At 59.5% G+C, this 18,261-nt stretch overlaps 11 protein-coding genes across 11 annotated transcripts in view, besides 10 other annotated features; all 11 read left to right on the top strand.

Moving 5' to 3' along the window:
• Nucleotides 1-637: 637 nt before the first annotated feature.
• On the top strand, nt 638-2,872 carry Tco025E_00427 (200 kDa antigen p200; the record flags this gene model as incomplete). Its single annotated transcript, XM_029367369.1, has 1 exon — nt 638-2,872. The coding sequence occupies one exon, from the start codon at nt 638-640 to the stop codon at nt 2,870-2,872; it is 2,235 nt and encodes a 744-aa protein (XP_029232563.1).
• Nucleotides 2,873-3,043: 171 nt separating this feature from the next.
• Nucleotides 3,044-3,071: a microsatellite.
• Nucleotides 3,072-3,297: 226 nt separating this feature from the next.
• Nucleotides 3,298-3,642, top strand: Tco025E_00426 (uncharacterized protein; the record flags this gene model as incomplete). The annotated part of the gene is made up of 1 exon (XM_029367368.1): nt 3,298-3,642. The coding sequence occupies one exon, from the start codon at nt 3,298-3,300 to the stop codon at nt 3,640-3,642; it is 345 nt and encodes a 114-aa protein (XP_029232562.1).
• Nucleotides 3,643-3,795: 153 nt separating this feature from the next.
• Nucleotides 3,796-3,813: a microsatellite.
• Nucleotides 3,814-3,849: 36 nt separating this feature from the next.
• Nucleotides 3,850-3,886: a microsatellite.
• Nucleotides 3,887-4,678: 792 nt separating this feature from the next.
• Nucleotides 4,679-5,308, top strand: Tco025E_00425 (uncharacterized protein; the record flags this gene model as incomplete). The annotated part of the gene is made up of 1 exon (XM_029367367.1): nt 4,679-5,308. The coding sequence occupies one exon, from the start codon at nt 4,679-4,681 to the stop codon at nt 5,306-5,308; it is 630 nt and encodes a 209-aa protein (XP_029232561.1).
• Nucleotides 5,309-5,436: 128 nt separating this feature from the next.
• Nucleotides 5,437-5,483: a microsatellite.
• A 77-nt stretch (nt 5,484-5,560) lies between these two features.
• Nucleotides 5,561-6,190, top strand: Tco025E_00424 (chaperone DnaJ protein; the record flags this gene model as incomplete). The annotated part of the gene is made up of 1 exon (XM_029367366.1): nt 5,561-6,190. The coding sequence occupies one exon, from the start codon at nt 5,561-5,563 to the stop codon at nt 6,188-6,190; it is 630 nt and encodes a 209-aa protein (XP_029232560.1).
• A 69-nt stretch (nt 6,191-6,259) lies between these two features.
• Nucleotides 6,260-6,283: a microsatellite.
• Nucleotides 6,284-6,304: 21 nt separating this feature from the next.
• Nucleotides 6,305-6,324: a microsatellite.
• A 70-nt stretch (nt 6,325-6,394) lies between these two features.
• Nucleotides 6,395-6,428: a microsatellite.
• Nucleotides 6,421-6,449: a sequence feature (A-rich).
• A 46-nt stretch (nt 6,450-6,495) lies between these two features.
• Nucleotides 6,496-9,693, top strand: Tco025E_00423 (phosphoglycan beta 1,3 galactosyltransferase 5; the record flags this gene model as incomplete). Its single annotated transcript, XM_029367365.1, has 1 exon — nt 6,496-9,693. The coding sequence occupies one exon, from the start codon at nt 6,496-6,498 to the stop codon at nt 9,691-9,693; it is 3,198 nt and encodes a 1,065-aa protein (XP_029232559.1).
• A 252-nt stretch (nt 9,694-9,945) lies between these two features.
• On the top strand, nt 9,946-10,860 carry Tco025E_00422 (uncharacterized protein; the record flags this gene model as incomplete). Its single annotated transcript, XM_029367364.1, has 1 exon — nt 9,946-10,860. The coding sequence occupies one exon, from the start codon at nt 9,946-9,948 to the stop codon at nt 10,858-10,860; it is 915 nt and encodes a 304-aa protein (XP_029232558.1).
• Nucleotides 10,861-11,170: 310 nt separating this feature from the next.
• Nucleotides 11,171-11,758, top strand: Tco025E_00421 (uncharacterized protein; the record flags this gene model as incomplete). Its single annotated transcript, XM_029367363.1, has 1 exon — nt 11,171-11,758. The coding sequence occupies one exon, from the start codon at nt 11,171-11,173 to the stop codon at nt 11,756-11,758; it is 588 nt and encodes a 195-aa protein (XP_029232557.1).
• A 173-nt stretch (nt 11,759-11,931) lies between these two features.
• Nucleotides 11,932-11,969: a microsatellite.
• A 62-nt stretch (nt 11,970-12,031) lies between these two features.
• On the top strand, nt 12,032-13,393 carry Tco025E_00420 (putative mu-adaptin 4, putative,adaptor complex AP-4 medium subunit; the record flags this gene model as incomplete). The annotated part of the gene is made up of 1 exon (XM_029367362.1): nt 12,032-13,393. One exon carries the CDS (start codon nt 12,032-12,034, stop codon nt 13,391-13,393), a length of 1,362 nt encoding a protein of 453 aa, XP_029232556.1.
• A 287-nt stretch (nt 13,394-13,680) lies between these two features.
• Nucleotides 13,681-16,170, top strand: Tco025E_00419 (uncharacterized protein; the record flags this gene model as incomplete). The annotated part of the gene is made up of 1 exon (XM_029367361.1): nt 13,681-16,170. One exon carries the CDS (start codon nt 13,681-13,683, stop codon nt 16,168-16,170), a length of 2,490 nt encoding a protein of 829 aa, XP_029232555.1.
• A 169-nt stretch (nt 16,171-16,339) lies between these two features.
• Nucleotides 16,340-16,362: a microsatellite.
• A 152-nt stretch (nt 16,363-16,514) lies between these two features.
• On the top strand, nt 16,515-17,510 carry Tco025E_00418 (uncharacterized protein; the record flags this gene model as incomplete). The annotated part of the gene is made up of 1 exon (XM_029367360.1): nt 16,515-17,510. One exon carries the CDS (start codon nt 16,515-16,517, stop codon nt 17,508-17,510), a length of 996 nt encoding a protein of 331 aa, XP_029232554.1.
• Nucleotides 17,511-17,765: 255 nt separating this feature from the next.
• Tco025E_00417 (uncharacterized protein) overlaps nt 17,766-18,261 on the top strand; it is a gene marked incomplete at both ends in the record, with an annotated part of 597 nt that continues 101 nt past the window's right edge. Inside the window, one exon of the mRNA XM_029367359.1 lies at nt 17,766-18,261. This exon is cut by the window's right edge and continues 101 nt beyond it. Coding sequence (XP_029232553.1) covers nt 17,766-18,261 — 496 coding nt within the window.

The raw sequence follows: 18,261 nt of genomic DNA, 5'->3' as shown, positions 1-18,261 counted from the left end.
GGCACTTGCGGAGCAACCTCCGATTTGGCGACGGCGCGGCATGGAACTTTGCAGGGTCAACGGCATTGCGCCTGAACAGGTGCGAACGGAGCATACAACCGACGACTCCGTGCATGGACGGAGGAAAATGGAGCGATAAACTGCGTGAGAAGACGCCTCCATGTGAACACGGTGGGCAGGGTTACTAAAACTGTTTCGTAGCTTGAAGAAGTAGCCGTTTTTTTCTTTTTCTTTTTTTATGTGTGTGTGTCAGTTTTCATTGAGGTATAAAGTGAGGCTTGTGTGCCACTCCCAAGTGGGACGGGCACTTCTTTGCTCCCCGTGTATACAGAAGGTGAATGCTTAAAAAGTTGGCAGTAACGCCGGAGGGGGCGAGTGGAGCCCTGCATATCGCCCCATGCTTTCAGGCCTCGCCCGCAAAAAGCACGGATGCCTCGGTGCTTGGCTTCGCCTTCTTGCTCCTGCTGCTTTTCTCGCCTAAGGGGACTGGCGCGTGTGCGCGCGGGTCTCGAGTGAGACGACATTTCCTTGCCTTGTTTATTCCGTGGGTTTGCTTCATTCCGCGCCCGAGCGCAAGGGAGGGGGAGAGCGGAAAAGGGAAGAAGGTAAAGGCGGCTGTTAGGCATTTGAGGAGGACATGGAAAGCGATCACGTGGCCGGGATTGGCGTCGCCACACGCGATGATCCGGATGTGTCATGGAACCCCTATTTTAGTTACAGGGCTGGGTCCTGTGGAAGTGCCACGAGCTTTGGCGAACTGCGGGGTAGCCAAGGCTCCATTCGGCACGGCAGCCGCCTGAGTTGCCGCTCCAGCGTGCGCGATGACGCACATACCCTGGACGAGTCCCGGCGTAAGCAGCGGGTGATTCGCTACATGCAGGAGGAACGCGAACGTGCCGCGCGCTCGAAGCTTGAGCGTCTGGAGCATGACGACTGGATGAGTTTTCGCGCGCTGGAGCGCTGTGAGCGCATGCAGTACATGGACGATGAGGAGAGGGCCGAGTTTCTCCGGCAGGAGGCGCTGGAAGCCGAACGCGAACGCGTCGCCGCCGAAGAGGCTGCGCGGAGGGCCGCAGAGGCCGCTCTGAATCGACGCTGCTCCGCGGCGAACGCACGCCCGAGGGTGGAGTCACGGGAGGCGTCGGTGGGGCCGCGTGGCGGGAAGGAGGCCCTTGTCTCCGTTACGCAGAAGCCGGACGCGGCGGCGGCCCGGGCCTCCCCCGCCGAGGGGGTGGAGAGTCCCCAGAAGACGATGGCGGTGGCCCAAAAGCTCGAGATGGAACTCCGCTCCCAGCTTCGCCGTGCCCAAGATGACGCCTCCGACGCCCAAGCCGAGATTGAAAAAACGAGGCAGATGCATCGAACTGTGGAGGAGAGTCTCCTGCGTGAGGTGAAGCGGGCAAATGACGAGGCTGCCATGCGCAAGGTCGCCGAGGAGCGCGCAGCGTCTCTGGAAAAGGGAATAAACGACATGCGGCGGCGGGTGGCGGAGATGGCGGAGGAGCTGCGACGACTGAGAGGGGAGGCGGAGGAGGAGCAGGTGAGGTTGGGCGAGAAGGAAGAGCAGCTGAGGTCTCTTCGAGAGCAGCTAAGTGCCGCCCAAAAGGAAAATGCGGCGTTAGAGGCCACATGCAAGCAGTTGCGGGCGGAGAAGGACGCGCTGCCGACGCGGGCCCGTAACGCCCTGCCCCCCAAGCCGGCGGAGGGGCAGCGAAAACAACCACAACGAAAGTCAATTCGCGCAAACAATTTGGGCGACGCTGTGGCGAAGACGGAGCCCAAGTCCTCGCAGCAGCCTTTGCAGGCCGCGACGAATCCCTCGCGGGACAACCAGGACGAGGTTCACTCGCTGCGCGGCCAGCTAGAACAGCAGGCAACCGCATTGAAACAAGTCCGAGATGAAAATGCTGCCTTGAAAGACCATCTACAGGAAGAAACGAGAATGCGAAGGACGTTTGAAGACCTTGCCACGCAGGCGCACCGCGCCCAGAATGATGGTTCCCCGATAGAGAAGCTGAGGCAGGCGGAGGAAGAGGCAAAGCGGTACAAGGCGGAGGCGGGGGCGGCTCGGCAGGAACGGGATGAGCTGCGGGCGACGGCGGACAAGGAAATAGCGTTCCTAAAGGACTGGTGCGCACGCCTGGACGCGCAGTGCAGGCAGCAAATGCGCGAGCTGCGAGAGCAGCAACCGCACGATGCGACGCGCGCCCCCCGAACAGAAGACAGAGCAGAACACCTCAGTAGCGCGCGGGCCCCAAGGGACGCGGCAGAAACGACGTCGGCCGGTGATTCTGCGTTGGTGGAAAAGCTTCAGGCCGAGTTGAATGAGACGCGAGCACTACTGAAGGAGTCTGAGGAGCAAAAGCAGCGCGCCCTCGCAACGACAGCGTCGCTGAAGCCGAAACAGGGAACTTCCCCCAAGATTGATGGGCACATCAGCTCCGGCGCCCCGAACCAGATCGGTGTCTTGCCAAAGGCCAACAAGGAGCCGAGGGAGGCGGAGGCAGCGGGGGCGTCGGCGCGAGGTGAGCCGGCAGCCGAGTGGAATAAAGAGGAGCCACTCCAACGCGCGAACGGCTTGCCACCGCAAGCAGTGGGTCCGGCGGAGGCAAGGCTGCTTCCAGTGCATGTAGCGAAAGAAATCGGGGTCGGAGCCGGGACGGCTTCTGTTGCCCCCAACGGGTTTTCAACGGAGTTGGAAGAGCTCCGCGAGCAATTGGCATCCCTGCAGCAGGAACTGGAAAAGGAAAGGCAGGCCCGCGTGGACGCCGAGCGGGAGGCCGCCGCGCAGAAGGCACGGGCTGACAAGGAGGCGGCTGCTAGTATGGGCAAGAAGAAGAAAACGAAGGACAAGGCGAAGTGTCACTGCTAGAAGAAAAATTGAAGGCGTAAGCCGGAGAAAGATTGCGAAAAAAAAAAGAGATTAAACGGAATCTCCATCACTGTTTTCCCCCCACCACCACAGCAGCTGCCGCAGTGTAAAGTTATAGATAGAGTGCATGGGTGTGTATGTGCGGGAGGGGAAAATATACTTGCTGTATAGTTTCTTGTTTTTCTTTTCTTTTTTATCTCTATCCCTACAAATGCTTAAGCCTGAGATACTTGGGCAAAATTGCCTTTAATTTGCCCCGGTTGCACAAAATCACTGGATGAGCCAGCGGGCAGCTCCCTATCTCTTCTCCCCGGTTATTATATTCTTTGCCCATATGAGGATGTTTTGCCGACGCTGTCTTCGTCTCTCCATTATGTGCTTGTGCGTGTACGTGGCTCTCTCCCTTTTTTTTACCCCTGCAGTCTATGTCTTCTTTTCACCAGGACGCGAGTCTCAATGGATCGCGGGTGTCCACGTCGGATCCCACGGAGTTGCAGAATGTGGAGAAGCGGATTGCGCAAAGGCGCGGCGCGCTCCCGGACATGCCCCTCCCAGATGTCTCTGGGGGGATCCCTGTCTCCAAGAACAGCTCCTTTGCTGAGGCCGCCGTGGTGTCGGATCCCCAGCGATGGAATCACCGTTTCACCGGGATCTTTACCGACCACGTATTAAATGAGCCTTCAAAGGAGGAATTGTTGACGTCGGTAGAGCGGAAGGCAGATAAGCCGCGGACACCTGAAATCAAGTGTTGCTCTTTGTTTTTCAACTAGATATTTCATTGGCATTCTGCTGCCGTGCTGCACCCTGGTGAAGGATATCTCACCGAAGGCTGCCAAGTCTTTGGAGATTGCTGGGAATGCAAATTTCTCATGCACACAAAATACAAGGAAATAAAATGTCGTTTTTTTTAATTTTGAGCTTTCTGTGTGTGTGTGTGTGTGGGCGCTCTTTTTTAATTTGGGCCTTCAGCGTGTGGGTGCTTTTCTTTTTTGCTTTTGCTTTTGCTTTTTCTTTATGTCTCATTGACGTGAGTATCTGTTTCCTCCCATCTCGTGCTAAATGGATGTGCCGTCCTTGTTAGAGCACAGTGCGTCAACAGCAGTCTAGTGCCGATGTGAATTTTTTGCTCTCCTTTCCGCAGGGGCAACTGTGAGGAGGGCGAAGTGGCGTCGCTGCATCATTTCATGGTCGACAGGAGATGAAGGGCACCCGAACGAAGTCGGGTTCGTGTAGCGTCTCCCCATGGGGTGCCGGGAAGGGAAGAGGCAGAGAGGCAATAGAAGGTCTGTGTTCCCACCCCCTCATTCATTGCCGTGTATAGTGGGATTATTTTTTGCAAGGTGACCTCTCGCTCTCTCTCTGTATTGGGAAACCGTCTGGTTTCCTTTGGGCCCTGTCGGGGTCTGGGCGTTGCCTAGCCTTTCCTACTGCTGGCCTTGATGCACTTTGTAAAGGATGGTCTGAAGCCTCTAACGGAGGTGGCGGTTTTCTTTCCTGCTTCGTGGGGTTCCGTTTCCACATGCTTCCCTGATGGACTGCTCCAATTCTCAAAGCACAATCTCACAAACTATCTGTGCGGGTGGCGATCTGCCCTTTGTTAATCGCTAGACACGAAGCGGAGGATACTACAGGCGACACTTAGCCCATACTTTTGGCACTGGGTTCTTTGAGCAGCAGATATAAATAGTTTCAGTGTTCCCATGGAAACATATATATATGTCGTTTCCTTTTGTTGTCTTTCTGCGCTTCCGTCTGCTTGTGTGCTTGTGTGTGTTATTTATTGTCTTGTTGGGCTCGTAGACTGCAATGGACGGCTCTCCCCCCTTCTTCCTGCACAGTGTGCGCCACTGGCTGTGGCTGGTTTCTCCCCTCTCCCCACAGCCAGCCCGCGGTCGAAGGCGCTTCATGGACCCTTTGACTTGCACACGGGACGAGTTTGACGAGATGCTGGAGAAACTTTCACGGCGCGGCCTGGGGTGGCGCACCTGCCGCAAGACTGATCCTTTCGGTCGAGCCCTCGCATGGCTTGAGGGCTCCAGCACGCTTCACCGCGGCCTGCCGCGCGGCCATGCAGAGCAGCTCCTCGTCTCGTACTTTATCACCTACAGTGAGTGCTACTGCCAGCCGCAGCTCTACTTTGCTCCGGAGCGTCCGATGAGCCCACGAGAGATGTCCACGTGGCTGTGCGAAGTGTGCTACGGTGTGGTGGAACGGCAGGACTATGAAGCCCCAGTCGTTTCAATGGCGTTCAGTGAGGAGTTGCAGATGGCGGTGTGGGGCCTGCATCCGTGTGACACCACCCAACTGATGAGGAACACTTTAGCGAACGGCGCCGGGGACGACAACCTGCTCGAGCTGTTTCTCCGCGGCGTTGGCCGCCTTGTGGGTGTGGATGAACGACTTCTCCCTTCCTGCACGGGGAATCCACGGGAGTGAGTGGCACGTTTCCGAGACCCACACACGCACGGACGCAGAGAGGGAAGGCGAAAAGAGGCAGAAGAAGACAGCATAAAAAAAAAGGGGTGTGACAGGGGCGCCTATCTTCTTTTACTTGTCTAGTTGCATGTGTGTGGGTGTGTGTTTTCTTGTTGTTGTTGTTGTTTTTTTTCTTTTCCGCCTTCTCTCGTTTGCGTGTTCGCCTTTGAGCTGATTTCCGTCCTCTCTTTTAGGCAGAAGTTGCCTCAGCCGATGCGTCGCTCGTGGCGCTTGCTGCGAGCAGCGGAGCAGGGGCCGTTCGACCCTTACCGCATCTTGGGTCTCTCCCCAAACGCGAGTAAGGAGGAGATAAAGCGGGCCTACCATCGGCTAGCGCTGCGGTACCACCCCGACGGCGGCCCTGAGGGATCCACGGCGCGGTTTCAGGCTGTGAATGAGGCGTATGAGGCGCTGCGGAGCGGCAAGTGGCAGCCGCCGGAGGCGAACAAGGCCCCCACGGATGGCAAGGGGTATGGCTGGGACGCACGAATGGGGATGTACGTCTACGAGCGGCCTGGGTCCACGACGGAGAACTACGTCGACAGCCGGACACAGACCCTCTTGCGTCTCGGTGTGTTGTGGGCGGCCGCGTTTGTGGTCGTGCGCTTTTTCCTCCTCTGGGTATTTCCCCTGCCAAGGGCGTCGCCAACGGTTGAGTGGGTTGCGGCGAGTGACGAGGGCCGCGCGAAAGTCGCGCCTGCACAGACGCGAGGGTTTCAGGAGAAACTCAACACGCCGCCGGACTCTGTTCATGCGGTGCAGGATGCGGAGTTTGGTGGCACTCTGGGCGGTCCTTTTTCACTGGGCGGGACTCCCAACGTGGATCCGCTGCGGAGGAATTGAGGAGTGGCGAAGGGAGACGTAGCTGCTTGGTGGCACCTCTCGCTGTGGTGCGAGGATGCGCAAAACAAAACACACACATACATACACAAACACGGGATAACGAAATTATGCTCATGTGCGTGTGTGTGTGTGTGGAAGCATCCACTGCTGAGTGGTGGTGATGCGTAACGACTGGTAGACCCCGCGCTGCCTCAGGAGAGCTGCTTATTTACTAATTATTATTATTAATATTTTTTTTTCATTTCCTTTTTTTTTTTTTCACTCTTTCCTCCACACGTTCTGCATGTGTGGGGCCCCTAGAAAGGATGACCCATGCACGAGAGGCAGTTCAGATAATCACCCCATCCGTTCTGCGTGCCCGCCACTTTGGGTTCATACTTGAGAACGGTGTGAAGTGCGTCATTGTTCAAGATGAGAATGCCAAGATCCCTGCGGCCGCGATGAGCATTGGCGCCGGGAAGCTCAACGACCCGGAATTTCTCCCTGGTCTGGCGCACTTCTGTGAGCACATGCTCTTCATTGGCACCGCCAAGTACCCCGGTGAAGACGAGTTTGATGCCTACATTGCCAAGAATGGGGGCCACCACAACGCCTGGACCGCGGGCGGAACTACGAGTTACTACTTCACTGTGGCACAAGATGCGTTGGAGGGGGCACTGGAGCGTTTTGTTGAGTTTTTCGTTGCCCCGAGTTTCACCCCCAGTGCCCTGTCGCGGGAGGTACAGGCGGTGCACAGTGAGGATGAAAAGAACCACAGCGTGGAATATTGGCGTATCGACGAACTTGAGAGCTCCCTGTTTGATCCCCGACACCCATGCCACCGCTACGGCAACGGCAACATCACTACACTTCGGGACGAGCCTCAGGCGAATAATGTGGACATCCGGGCCGAGTTGGTGAAGTTCTTTGACACGTATTACGTCTCGGGAGCAGCTTGCCTGGCGGTGTACAGTGCGTTGCCACCGGAGGCGGTTCTTCGCATTATTGAGGCCCCGTTGGCGAAGATGCGCGTGGGGGCACCCGCTGCCCGTCGATTCCTGCCAACCGAAGACCCCCTGTTCGCCCCTGAGACGAGGGGATTGTGGCTTAATCTCCAAACCCTCAAGAAGAAGAGAACACTTCGTGTTCTTTGGCCTGTAAAGTCCTCGGCTGCTTCGTGGCGGTCAATGCCGGGCGCGTACGTGTCCCATGTTATCGGGCACGAGTGTGGGTCGTCGGTACTTGGCGTCCTGCGACGCGAGCACATGGCCACCGCGATGGTTGTTGGGCCCCGCCGCGTAGATGACGATCACGAGGTACTTGTTGCGGAGATGGAGCTGACGATGCACGGCTTCAGGCGCATCCTAGATGTGATAGATATCCTGTACCAGGGCATTGGTCAGGCGTCCCGCGTGGACAATGTGGTTTATGCCCAGATGAAGGCGGAGGCAAAGCTCGCCTTTGAGTCATCCGACATATCTGGGGCCGCGGATCACTGTGTCGCTCTGACGGGTTCCGCGAATGAAGCAGATCTGCAGCACTGCTGGATCGCCGGGGATGTGCTGCTCACTGACGACATCGCCGCTGCGGAGGCGTACACGGCACAACTGACGCCTGAAAACGGCATTGTGATACTGGCGTGGGGAGATATGCCCTGCGACGGTGCGGAGCTGCCTAACTTCTCCACCGGCGCAGAAAAGGGCGTCGACGAGGGCGGTTGCGAGGAGGCAGAAGAGGCAGAAGAGGCAGAGGAGGCAGAGGAGGAGGCAGCGTTGGGTTTGTTTCACAGCCTGCCTGAGTTTGCGCAAGTCGCCTGCAACTCCGCCACACGCTTTCACAAGACGAAATTTGCCAGGTGTCGCGTTCCTGCGGCGGTACTCGCAGGCTGGGCTGCCAGTCGCCGCGGGCCGCGGCACCCCGCGCTGGCGCTGCCGCCCGCCAACCCGTTCCTCGCGACGGAATTCACGGTGTACGGGGGCGGTGACAGTCACGCCACCGTCGAAAAATTTCACACCCGGTATGGGGTGACGCTGGTGCGGAAGGACGAGGGGCACCACAGGTCGTTCAAGACGTCAACGTATTGGAACCTGCTTTCCCCCTGCGCCTACGCCTCGCCAAGGAACCGGTACTACATGCGTGTTTTGAAGGCCATCTTGAGTGACGCCCTCGCTGAGGTGAGCTACTTTGGGTTGCTGGCGGCGATTGAAAATGACTTCCAACTGGGTGCAGGGGGCCTGCTTCTCGGCGCCACAGGTCCTCAGCACCGCATTGTGGAGTTCCTCCTCGCCGTACTGGAGAAGTCGTTTACCTCCACCGTTCTTTGTGGTTCTGTGGAAAGGTACAGCAACTACGCAGAGGTGGAACTCAGAAGGCTTCAGAGCCTCAAGTCAAGACAGCCGTACATGATGGCAATTGATCGATTCATGAAGGCAACGAGTGTCATTTTATACACGTTTGAGGAGATGATTGAGGCCGCCGCTTCCGCGTCGTACTCGGAATACCAAGCATTTGTCAGGGAGTACCTGGCAACTGGCGTGTACTTTGAGTGCTGTGTTGCGGGAAATGTGCCGTCGGTGGACTACGTTCAGCATCGCCTGATTGAAGCTGCGCAGGAGGTGCTCTCTCGCTTGAATGTTCCACCCGCTTGTAGGGAAAGCATCCCGCCATTCCGCGACAAGTACGCCTTCCCCCGCGTCCCTTCCTCACCGCATGCCTCGCCCGTGGACGTGCTGCTTTACCCTCCGTTTGAGGCGGCCAACCCCAACGTCGCGGTGCTGCTTGACTTCTACCTTGGCGAGGAGACCCCACTTCTTCGGGCCCTGTCTGACTGTACGCGGCAGCTGATCTCTTCCAGTTTTTTTGCTGCCCTTCGCACGAGGGAGGCCCTCGGGTATGTTGTTTTTGCAGAATCCTCGCGGCTGGAGGGCACGGCACACCTGCAGTTTGTCGCCCAAAGCGCGCTGGAGGGAGTCGATGGGGCGTACCTTCTCTCACGCATCATCGCCTTCTTGGCGGCGGTGGAAGAGAAGCTGGAGACGGTGTGCGAGGAGGCGGAGGTGAAAACGGTCGTGAATGGCCTCATCGAGCGGCGCCGGAAGCTGCCGAACTCCGTGGAAGAGGACGCGGCTGATCTCCTCAACCGTCACCTGCATCCCGTGGACTTTGCGTACAAGGAGCTCGAGATTGAGGAGCTGAGGCAGCTGGACGCTGCAAAGGTGAAGGATTTTTTCCGCACCCAGGTTGCCAATTCCAGCACCGTCCGACGTGCACTGGCTGTTGTGGTTCACAACGCGGCAACGGCTGCGAATGATGCCCTTGACGTGGCTGATGGGGAGTGCCACACGGTTGTTCTGCCCCCGCGGCGTCCCAACGAGGGGGGCGTGGAGAAGGGCGGCGAGTCAACGGAGTTTGTTCTCCAGTTGCCCGACTTTGTGTCCCCACCGATGTCTATAACCGTCAAAAAGCACGCCTCACCGGAAGATTTCCACCGTGGCTTCCCAATCGTTAGAGTTAGGCCGTTTTAGATACCCGCGACGTTCCGAACGTCGTTGGAGTCACACGGTTCATAACGTTAATGAATAATTAAATCGGCTCTGGTAGTGCTGCTGGCGTCGCAGAGGGAGGAGTGGGTGTCTGGGTGTTATGGCTGGTTTGAACAGGGGCCTGTACACTGTTTTGGACGGGGAAATTGTTCTGCTTTTTTTTTTGTCTTTGGGCAACGAAGGGGAAGGGGCGGTGTCGCAGGCTTTTTTGGCGACGTATCGCTTGTTACAGGCATGCACGCAGATTCGGACGAGGAGGCGGCTGCGGCGTGTACGGCGGTGGAATGGAGGGCCTCACCGGGTGCCACAACCGCGCATCTCTCGAGCACGGCCTTGGGGGGCATTGCCACCAAATTGCGCGAGCTGCAGCGGGAGCTCGTCAGCTTTGACGAGCATGTGCCGGAGATTGTAACCTTTCGCGTCGACGGCAAACTCTTCTCTGTCCATCGCGAGTTGCTGCGAAATGACCCGCAGTCGGTGCTTTTCCTAATGACGGCGTCAAGGTTTCGGCACAACAGGGACGGACGCCGCGTGGGTGACGTGATTGAGATCCCAGGCAGGGATGCAACCCTCTTTGGCATGTTAATGAACCTTCTCCGCGGCTATCGGAATCCCATTCCGGAAGACTACCGCGAGGTTTGCTCCGCAGAGGCGCGCTTCTACGGCTTGGAGCACTCGTGGGAGTCGCGGTACCCCGTTGCGGCCGCCGGTCCCTTTCGCCCGCTCACGTGCAGCGACAGGCTCTTCTCTGATGTGGTCTGTGCGGCGGCGAGTCCGTTCTACTCAAGCGGGCTGCACTTCATTACGTTTGCGGTGACACGGTGTGAGACGCTGGCGGTGGGGGTTGTGGCGGAGGGCGCCCGCCTGAATTGGATCGACAGCATTGGCCGCTGTGAGGGCTTGGCTCTCTACTGGAACGATGGACGGGTGGCTCACAATTTTAGGGGTCTTTGCACGGAGAAGTCTGGCTGCGCGTTCACCGCCCACGCGGTGGTCAAAGTCTACTTGGACTGCGAGGAGAACATCGTGCGATGGTCGCTTGCAGGCGGGCAAAGCGTGGCCGTAGTGCGCCTTCCGCCAGAGACGAGTTTCGCGTTTGCCGCAGTGCTGGTGAGGTCTTCCGAGGTGCAGATATTGCGCAGCGAGTGAGCTGAACGCTGCCGTGGTGCTTTTTCATTTCTTTTTTTCCCCCGGTGCTGTCGCCGCCGTGTCTAATCCCCACAGTTTTTGTTGTGCAGCGGCCGCCGGGACGTGTTCCCCGGTTGCCGCCGCGGCTGACTGCGCCCCCCCGACGGCGTTGCTCTTTCCTTCTTTGCTTGTCGCCTGCAGCTCCGGAGCAGCGGCAGCTGTGCCAGAAAACACTAAAATAGAAAAAACTTTTTAGTAACTGACAGAGTCGTGTAGGTGGAGGCGGTGGGTGCGTCTGGGGACGCGAGAGAGAAAAAGAGAGGGAGAGCAGATGCGCCGGGTGCTGTTGGACACGCGACGCGCCGGCCTCCCGCTGTTGTGTGGCTATCGCCGCTCCTCCGACAAAAGCGAGGGCACCGCGCCGCGCGGTGATGACCGCGCGCCCGTCGCTGACGCATCGAAGCCGTCGGCGGCCGGGGCGAAGGAAGAGTACACCATTCCCACCGCCGACATCCTGCGGGCGGTGAAGCAGCGGGACTTCAACGCCTTTCAGTCGCACGCGGTGGAGATTGTGCAGCACACGTGGAAGGAGGAGCACAGCATCCCGGCAGTCTGTCTGATCTTCTTTCTTCTCACGTGGTATTGGGCGTCGAGCTCGCGCCGCCGCATCGTGCGTTCCTGCAGGGCGACTGAGGCAAGGGTGAAGGAGGAGGCGGACCAGACGCTTGAGCTGGTGGGCACACTCGTGCGGAAGTGGCGGCACGACGTTCAGAAGGCAGACCAGCAGCTGCAGCTGATTCTTGACAAGAATAGTGAGCTAACTAAGGACATTGACCGCATGACGGCTGCGCTGCGGCAGTGCTATGTGAAAGTGCCCGCAGCTAAAGGAGGGCCAGCAAAGGTGGGGGCACCGGAGTAGCGCGTGACTCGTGTCCTTTGCACCAATTTAGAGGAGTTTGATTTTGATTTTGAGTTCTGTTCGTGATCAGTCTTTTGTTCCCTTGTCTCTGCCATCGCCGCTGCTCCACGCCCCCACGCGCGGATGGTCTCCTTTGGCTCCCACCCCACTCTTCCCCCGGCCCCCGCCTCTTTTGTGTCTGTGCCCCTGTATGAGTGTGGTGTGTGTGTGTTTTTTTTTTTCTCCCCCCTTTTTGCCTGCGCCCCCGACTGCAGTTGAAATCGCCTTGCAGAGATGTTTATCTCGCAGATATTTATCTTGTCGCCGCGCGGGGACAAACTTGTTTTTAAGGACTACCGGCAGGACGCCCCGCGCAATGCCGACGAGCTCTTCTTCCGCAAGTACAAGTTCTGGGACGGGGCGCAGCGGCACGCGCCGGAGGGGGACTGCCCGCCCTTCTTCATGGAAAAGCACGTGAACTTCTGCTACGTCAAGCGACGCGAGCTGCTCTTTGTGTGCACCTCCGTGGTGAATGTCTCGCCCAGCCTCACCGTGGAGATCCTGCTGCGGATCATCAAGGTGATCACGGACTACCTGGGCATCCTCTCGGAGGAAAGCATCCGCGTGAATTTCACCCTGGTGTACGAACTGCTGGACGAGATGCTCGACGTAGGGGTGCCGCAGGAGCTCAACGCCGAGCGGCTGCGGCCGTACATCTTCAACAAGGTTGCCCCCGTGGCGAACCCCGATGCACCCGCGGGGGACTCGTTCCTGGGGCGCCTGCGACGCGGCGAGTTCTTGGAGCGGACACGTCGGGGTGATGCCGCCCTCAACTCCATTCTTCAGGCCTCGAGTGACCGGAAGAACGAGATATTTATCGACATCCTCGAGCGGCTCAACGTGGTGTTCAACTGCGCAGGGGAGGTGGTGGTGTCGGACGTCGACGGGTCTATCGTCATGAAGAGTTTTCTCGCCGGCGCCCCCTCGCTGCATCTGCACCTCAACGAGGACCTGGCGGTGGGGCGGGGCGACGCCGGCAGTGAGCGGTACGCGTCCGTCGTGCTTGACAGCGTGAGCTTCCACGAGGACGCCGACTACTCCGGCTTCGAGGGCGAGCGACGGCTGTCGATTCGGCCGCCGGAGGGGGAGTTCACGCTGATGAAGTACAGGCTGGGTGGGAGGGGCACGCCGCCGTTTCGTCTCGTGCACTCCATGGAGCTCCTCTCGACGCACCGCGCGGAAATGACGCTGCAGATGCGGGCAGACCTCCCTGCCTCCACACACGGCATTGCCGTCTGCGTCAGTGTTCCCATGCCCTTGAGCTGCACCGCCGCCAGCGTGGAGTTTGGCCTCGGGGCCACGGGGCAGGCGTACGACTACAAAGAGGAGGAGAAGTGCGTGGTCTGGAGCATTGGAAAGTTCCCTGGGGGGACGGAGCAGGTGTGCAAGATTCGCTTTTCCTCCTCAGCGCCCATCACTGCCGCAACGAGGCGTGACATTGGCCCCGTCTCTATGCAGTTCGAGATTCCACATCATAGCGTCTCGGGTCTCTGCATCCGAGTGCTTCGTCTCGAGGAGCGCAGCAGCTCCTACAACCCGGCACGCTGGATTCGTAACGCGACCCTTGCAAACTCGTATGTGTTTCGCATGCATTGACTTCAGCCGAGTGCCTGTTTTGCTGTCGTCGTTATTTTTTTCGTCATTCTCGCCCTCGCGGCATGTGCCGCTGCCCCCCTCACACTGGCTGTGCCTCTCACGTTTTTGTTTATGATGTGTGTGCGTGTGCGTGCGTTCTCTGCGTGCTCCCCGCCACCCGCTCCGCCGTACCCTCCGTGTGTGTCCTTCTCTGTTGCCCTTTTGTCCCGCACCGCCGCGGCGTTGCCCGTTGCACCGCACACGAGAGCGGCACAAGGCCGTAGACGGCGAGGCAAAGTTCAGCACCCATGGCAACGGCACAGGCGCACTGCTTGGAGCCACCGCCGCGGCTCTACATGGGCGTCGACTATCGATGGGACCCGCTCTTCTTCCGAATACCCTCCCCGCGGGAGCCAGCGGCCGCCGCGTCGTGCGTGAGTCACGGGCGGGGAGCAGATGAACGGGGCCACTCACCAGACACGGCGCCGCCTTCTTCTGGCGGGCCGTCGCGCGGCCAAGTCGCGAGTGTTCCTCGGCCGCTGCGGCGGCAGGAGGCGGGCGGTGAAGGCAGCCGTCCCTCGTCCGCCGCGCGCTCCCCGCCCACGCGCAGCAGAAGGGCGGGGGCAAACCCCGCAGTGCCGCCGCCTCCCCGCGACCAAAGTTTGCTGCGCTCGCCGCGTCTCACCCGTTCCACGATTCTGCTGCGTGAGTTCAACGCCTCCGGGGCGCCCAGCAACCAGCCCCCGCGGTCCCCTCTGGAGTTGACTAACCAGGTGAGTGCGGCCGCCCCACGCACATCTGCCGACGCCGGTGGCGCAAGACTGACATCGAGGCGTGGCGACGGCACCGTTCTGCCCTCTGCTCTGGCGGTGGGCGGTGCTGCGCTGCGGCACCCTCAAGACCACGCGTGGGTGCCCGCACGCTGTGCTGCGCCCTTGACACCCCGGGGAACACGGGCCGCAACCCTTCGTGTGGAACAAGTGAGGCGCAAACTCAATCTTGCCAAACTGCGGAGCGGCCCTGCTGCTCGCCCGCAACATTTTGAGCGCACAGATGCGGCGGCGGGAGCAGCGCGGGTTACCGTAGAGGGGAATCGGCACAACAGTGGAGGGGGCGCGCAGCGGCGAAGTGAGGTTCCACCTGTTCCAACGCTGTCGGAGCTCCGTGCGCTGCACACGACGAAGCAGAGCCCGCGGACCAAACGGGGGAATGCGGCGTGGGACTCAAGTAACGGTATCAACGCTGCCACGAAAAGAAGCTGGGCAGCCAAGGCACGGGAGCGTCTGTTAAGAAGCGAGGCGGCCGCTACAGAAAACGGTGTTTGCCACGCTGGCGCTTGCCAGCTCAGCACAAGCTGTAACAAGGAGGGAATTCTCCTCACCTCAACGGAGGTGGGCGGTGACAGTGGCGGGGGCGCCGTGGTTCCTGTCGATGAGGTTGAAGAAATGCCGGAGGAGGATGCTCTGTCCGAGGATCCTGACGCTTGCGACGCCAGTGCCAGTGCGGGAAAGCAAGAAGGAGGGGTGAGGTCGCCCGTTCAGAGTGGCTCATGCGCAGAGGAAGGGACAGCTGGGCCGTGCCGCGAGGAGCTGCAGCCGGCTGCGGCGTCAGGCGACAAGGGCGACAGGGAGCGCACTCTTCCACCCGTAGACATGGCGGAGTCATTGCACGAATGGTCCTCAGACCCATTTTCTGAAGATGCAGGTTCCACTCCACACAACTTGCCCGCAGAGGAGGTGGGAGAGGTGGTTGACACACCTTCCTATTGGCGCGCAGAGACGTTGCCAATGGTGGAGGCAGCCGCCGCCCGTGCAGCTCCGTCCGAGGTAAGCGCTGAAGAGGACTTATCGCCCACCATTACGCCGGGAGGGAGCGAAGCGGGGGGTGTTGCTGTCGCTTTGGCAGGCGAGTTCCCGTTGCCATCAGACACAAAAGATGGCTTGGCGGAGCGGATGACTTGGATTCCGCGCTACCTTCTGCTGGAGTGCGCGGCGGCGCAGAGGCGTCAGGGGGTGCTGCTGACGCCAGGTGCCACGTTACACAAGTACAAAACCCTTCAGCGAGGTGTTCGCGCGTACGCCATGAGGAGGTTCTTCAACAAGTGGGCTGCCTGGGTCAGGCTTCCTGCAGTGGCGAGGTGTTGTGCGTCGGTTGCCCACCCGGCTTCCGCCACGCGCGGCGGTGGGGACGCCACCCCGTTGCCCTTTGCCGCCCCGATGGAGCCGCTCCCCACACCCGGGGGCGGGACGGGGGCGCCGGACGAGGCGCACGCCGTGCACCAAGAAGGAACTGAGGCGGCGCGGGAAACGCCATCAAGGGGGCGGTGCGCCACCCCAACCCAGCCGCAGGTGCCGCTGAGGGCGAAGGGTCCCCTACCGCTTTCACGAAAACTGCTGGAGGAGGTGGTTGGCGGCAGCGAGCAACGCCGAACGACGGTGCAGGACGCGGAACCTGCGTGCAATTCTAAAAGCAGCAGTTTTGCCGCATCGTCTCTGACCTCGTGGGAGGATGACTGTGTTTCTCCCCGGCCGCGCAGTGCTCGCGCGGAAGATGACGGTGATTGGTTTGCCACTGAGGGGACGCTGTTGGAATCGTTGCGTCCATCCGCCCCCATCAACTGCGATGTGCAGGAGATGGCGCTTCTGCCAAGCGGCATGTCTAGTGCATCGCTGAAGACAAGAAGTACCTTGTCGGCGGAGGATTCGCGAGGGAGCCTGGACATGGAGGAGGTCCTACCCGCCCCCAGAAGAAGTGCCAGTCCTCTGCATAGAATCAAGTACCTCCATTCCGAACTGTAGCTTTCCAGGAACAGGCCCTCATCGAAGGGCAACAAGAAGAAGGAGGAAATGGCAAAGTAGACACGAAGAGACCAAGCGAAGGGGAGGCGGGCGAGGTGGAACCCTTATAGCGTGTCTTGGAACGCCTCCTGCGGCGTGATTTTCGGCGTGTGATGCTTGAGCCAAGAATAACAAGCAAACAAACAAAAAACATATTCTGCTTCGGCTGGAACACCCTGACGTTTTTTTTTGTTTTTCTTTGTGCGTGTGTAGAGGAGGGGGGGGCTCAAAAGTGTCATCAAATGGAAGCCCCTCGAGCACCGGCGCCCTGCGCCTGCAACGGAGACGGCCCAGCGGGGGAGGGCATGGGCCGCAAGGTGGTGGCGGCAGGAAAGTCCATAGTTTACCCTGGCGACGCTGAGGAGAATTTATACCCCCCGACCAACGAGACGCCTTGCACGCAGCAGCAATCCTACCAGGCTGCCTCTTCTGCCCGTTCAGAGAGGGCCTCCGGCGCTGCCGAGGTGCTTGTGGCCGACGAGGCATCAACGGGCTCCTTTGCCCTCTCCGTGGAGGGCGATGCGCCTGGCAGTGAAATTTCCGGTGACATTTTTGTGCAACCGCACGCCGCTGACAACCAGCACAGCCCCGCGTGTTCGGCTTCCGACTCCCTCGAAGAAATCGCTAGTGGCTTATCCGTGGAGGAGAAGCAGCCGTTAAACGCCAGGGCTGCCCAGACAAGGTCACGCACCCTTCACCACACCTCGGAGGAGGTGCTGCACACGTACCAGTGCCTGAAGCGCGCCGTCCAGCAGCGGATTTACAGGCGCTATTACGTCAAGTGGGTGCAGCTCCTCACACAGAGGCCATCAAGGGCGATGGCCACGCAGACACCAGGAAATGACTCCTTGTGTGCGCCAGTTGTGGAGGGCGCACAGTTACTCGGTGAAGTAGAGGTAGCAGCCGCAGATTTCGCGGCAACGTCCCTGCTCTATTCTGCCGCGCAGTATGGAAGCCAATGCAACGCCGCTGAGGATGCAGGTAGTGAGTTCACGCACGGCGGTCTACGTGAGGGACAGCAGGGGCTGTCGGCTTCTAGCTCCGCATCTGTCGTGTGTCTTTGCGACCCGGCAGTTTTGCCAACAAAACCGTCAGCGCCGCTGATGCTACGGTCACGGAGCACACCCTCGCTTCTACGAGATTATGGGCGGCATTCGTCGCCACCAAGGAGAGTACTCCCGCAGCTTTACAGTCTTCCCAGCGCAAAACCTCCGTCTCTAGTCAACCTCGGCTGCCCCATTACTGTTTGCCAGCCCAAGGAGTATGACAAAACTACACGCGCCGTACAGAGAACACGGTAACCCACGACACTCTGCGGTCAGCGCCTCCCTCTACGCACGCATATATGGCCATCTAAACAACACCAACCACGAAAAACAAATCCTGCTTTGTGTACAATACTTGTTTGTGAAGTATAGAAAATGTATACGTTTTTTTTTTTTCGCACTCGCCTATAACATTATTCAGCAAAACTAACAGATTTTAACAAACTCAACCTCACAATGACCTCTCTATTTTTTGCCCCTTGCTTTTAGGCTGCAACTCAGTCCTCGTCAATGGCGTTGAGCGTAAAGGACGTTCTCTACGGGGCGCACATTGCCCCCTCGCATGATGGAGCGGACGGCGTCGACGTTGATGCGGCGACGGGGGACGTCGTTCTCCGCGACGGTCTGACGGGCGCGTCGCGGTTTTGCTTCGACAGTGTGACGTACCACCCCTTCCACGCCACGCTGTACGAGTCCGTGCTGGCGCGACGCGTGGCGGAGAACTTTGGCGGGGGCTGCCCCTACGCCCGCGACGCCCCTCCGCATGCGATGCACGGGGCCGTCATTCACGGGTCGCCCCGCGGGCACGCGGAGGAGTTGTTCCACGCGGTGGTGCTCTCGGCGGTTGGCCACGCCCTCGACGTGCTTGCGGAGAGGAGTGTGGGCCACGTGCAGCTTCACTACAGCGTGGTGCGCGTGTACTCGTGGGGCGTAACGGACGTGCTGAACCAGCAGGTTGTGTGCAACCGCCCCGTTGGCATCTCCGCGCACGACGCGGACAAGCGCT

Source organism: Trypanosoma conorhini (assembly GCF_003719485.1).
Source record: "Trypanosoma conorhini strain 025E chromosome Unknown Tco_14.4_contig_00009, whole genome shotgun sequence".
Classification (NCBI taxonomy): Eukaryota; Euglenozoa; class Kinetoplastea; order Trypanosomatida; family Trypanosomatidae; genus Trypanosoma; species Trypanosoma conorhini.
This window is presented reverse-complemented; position numbering and strand designations above follow the sequence as displayed.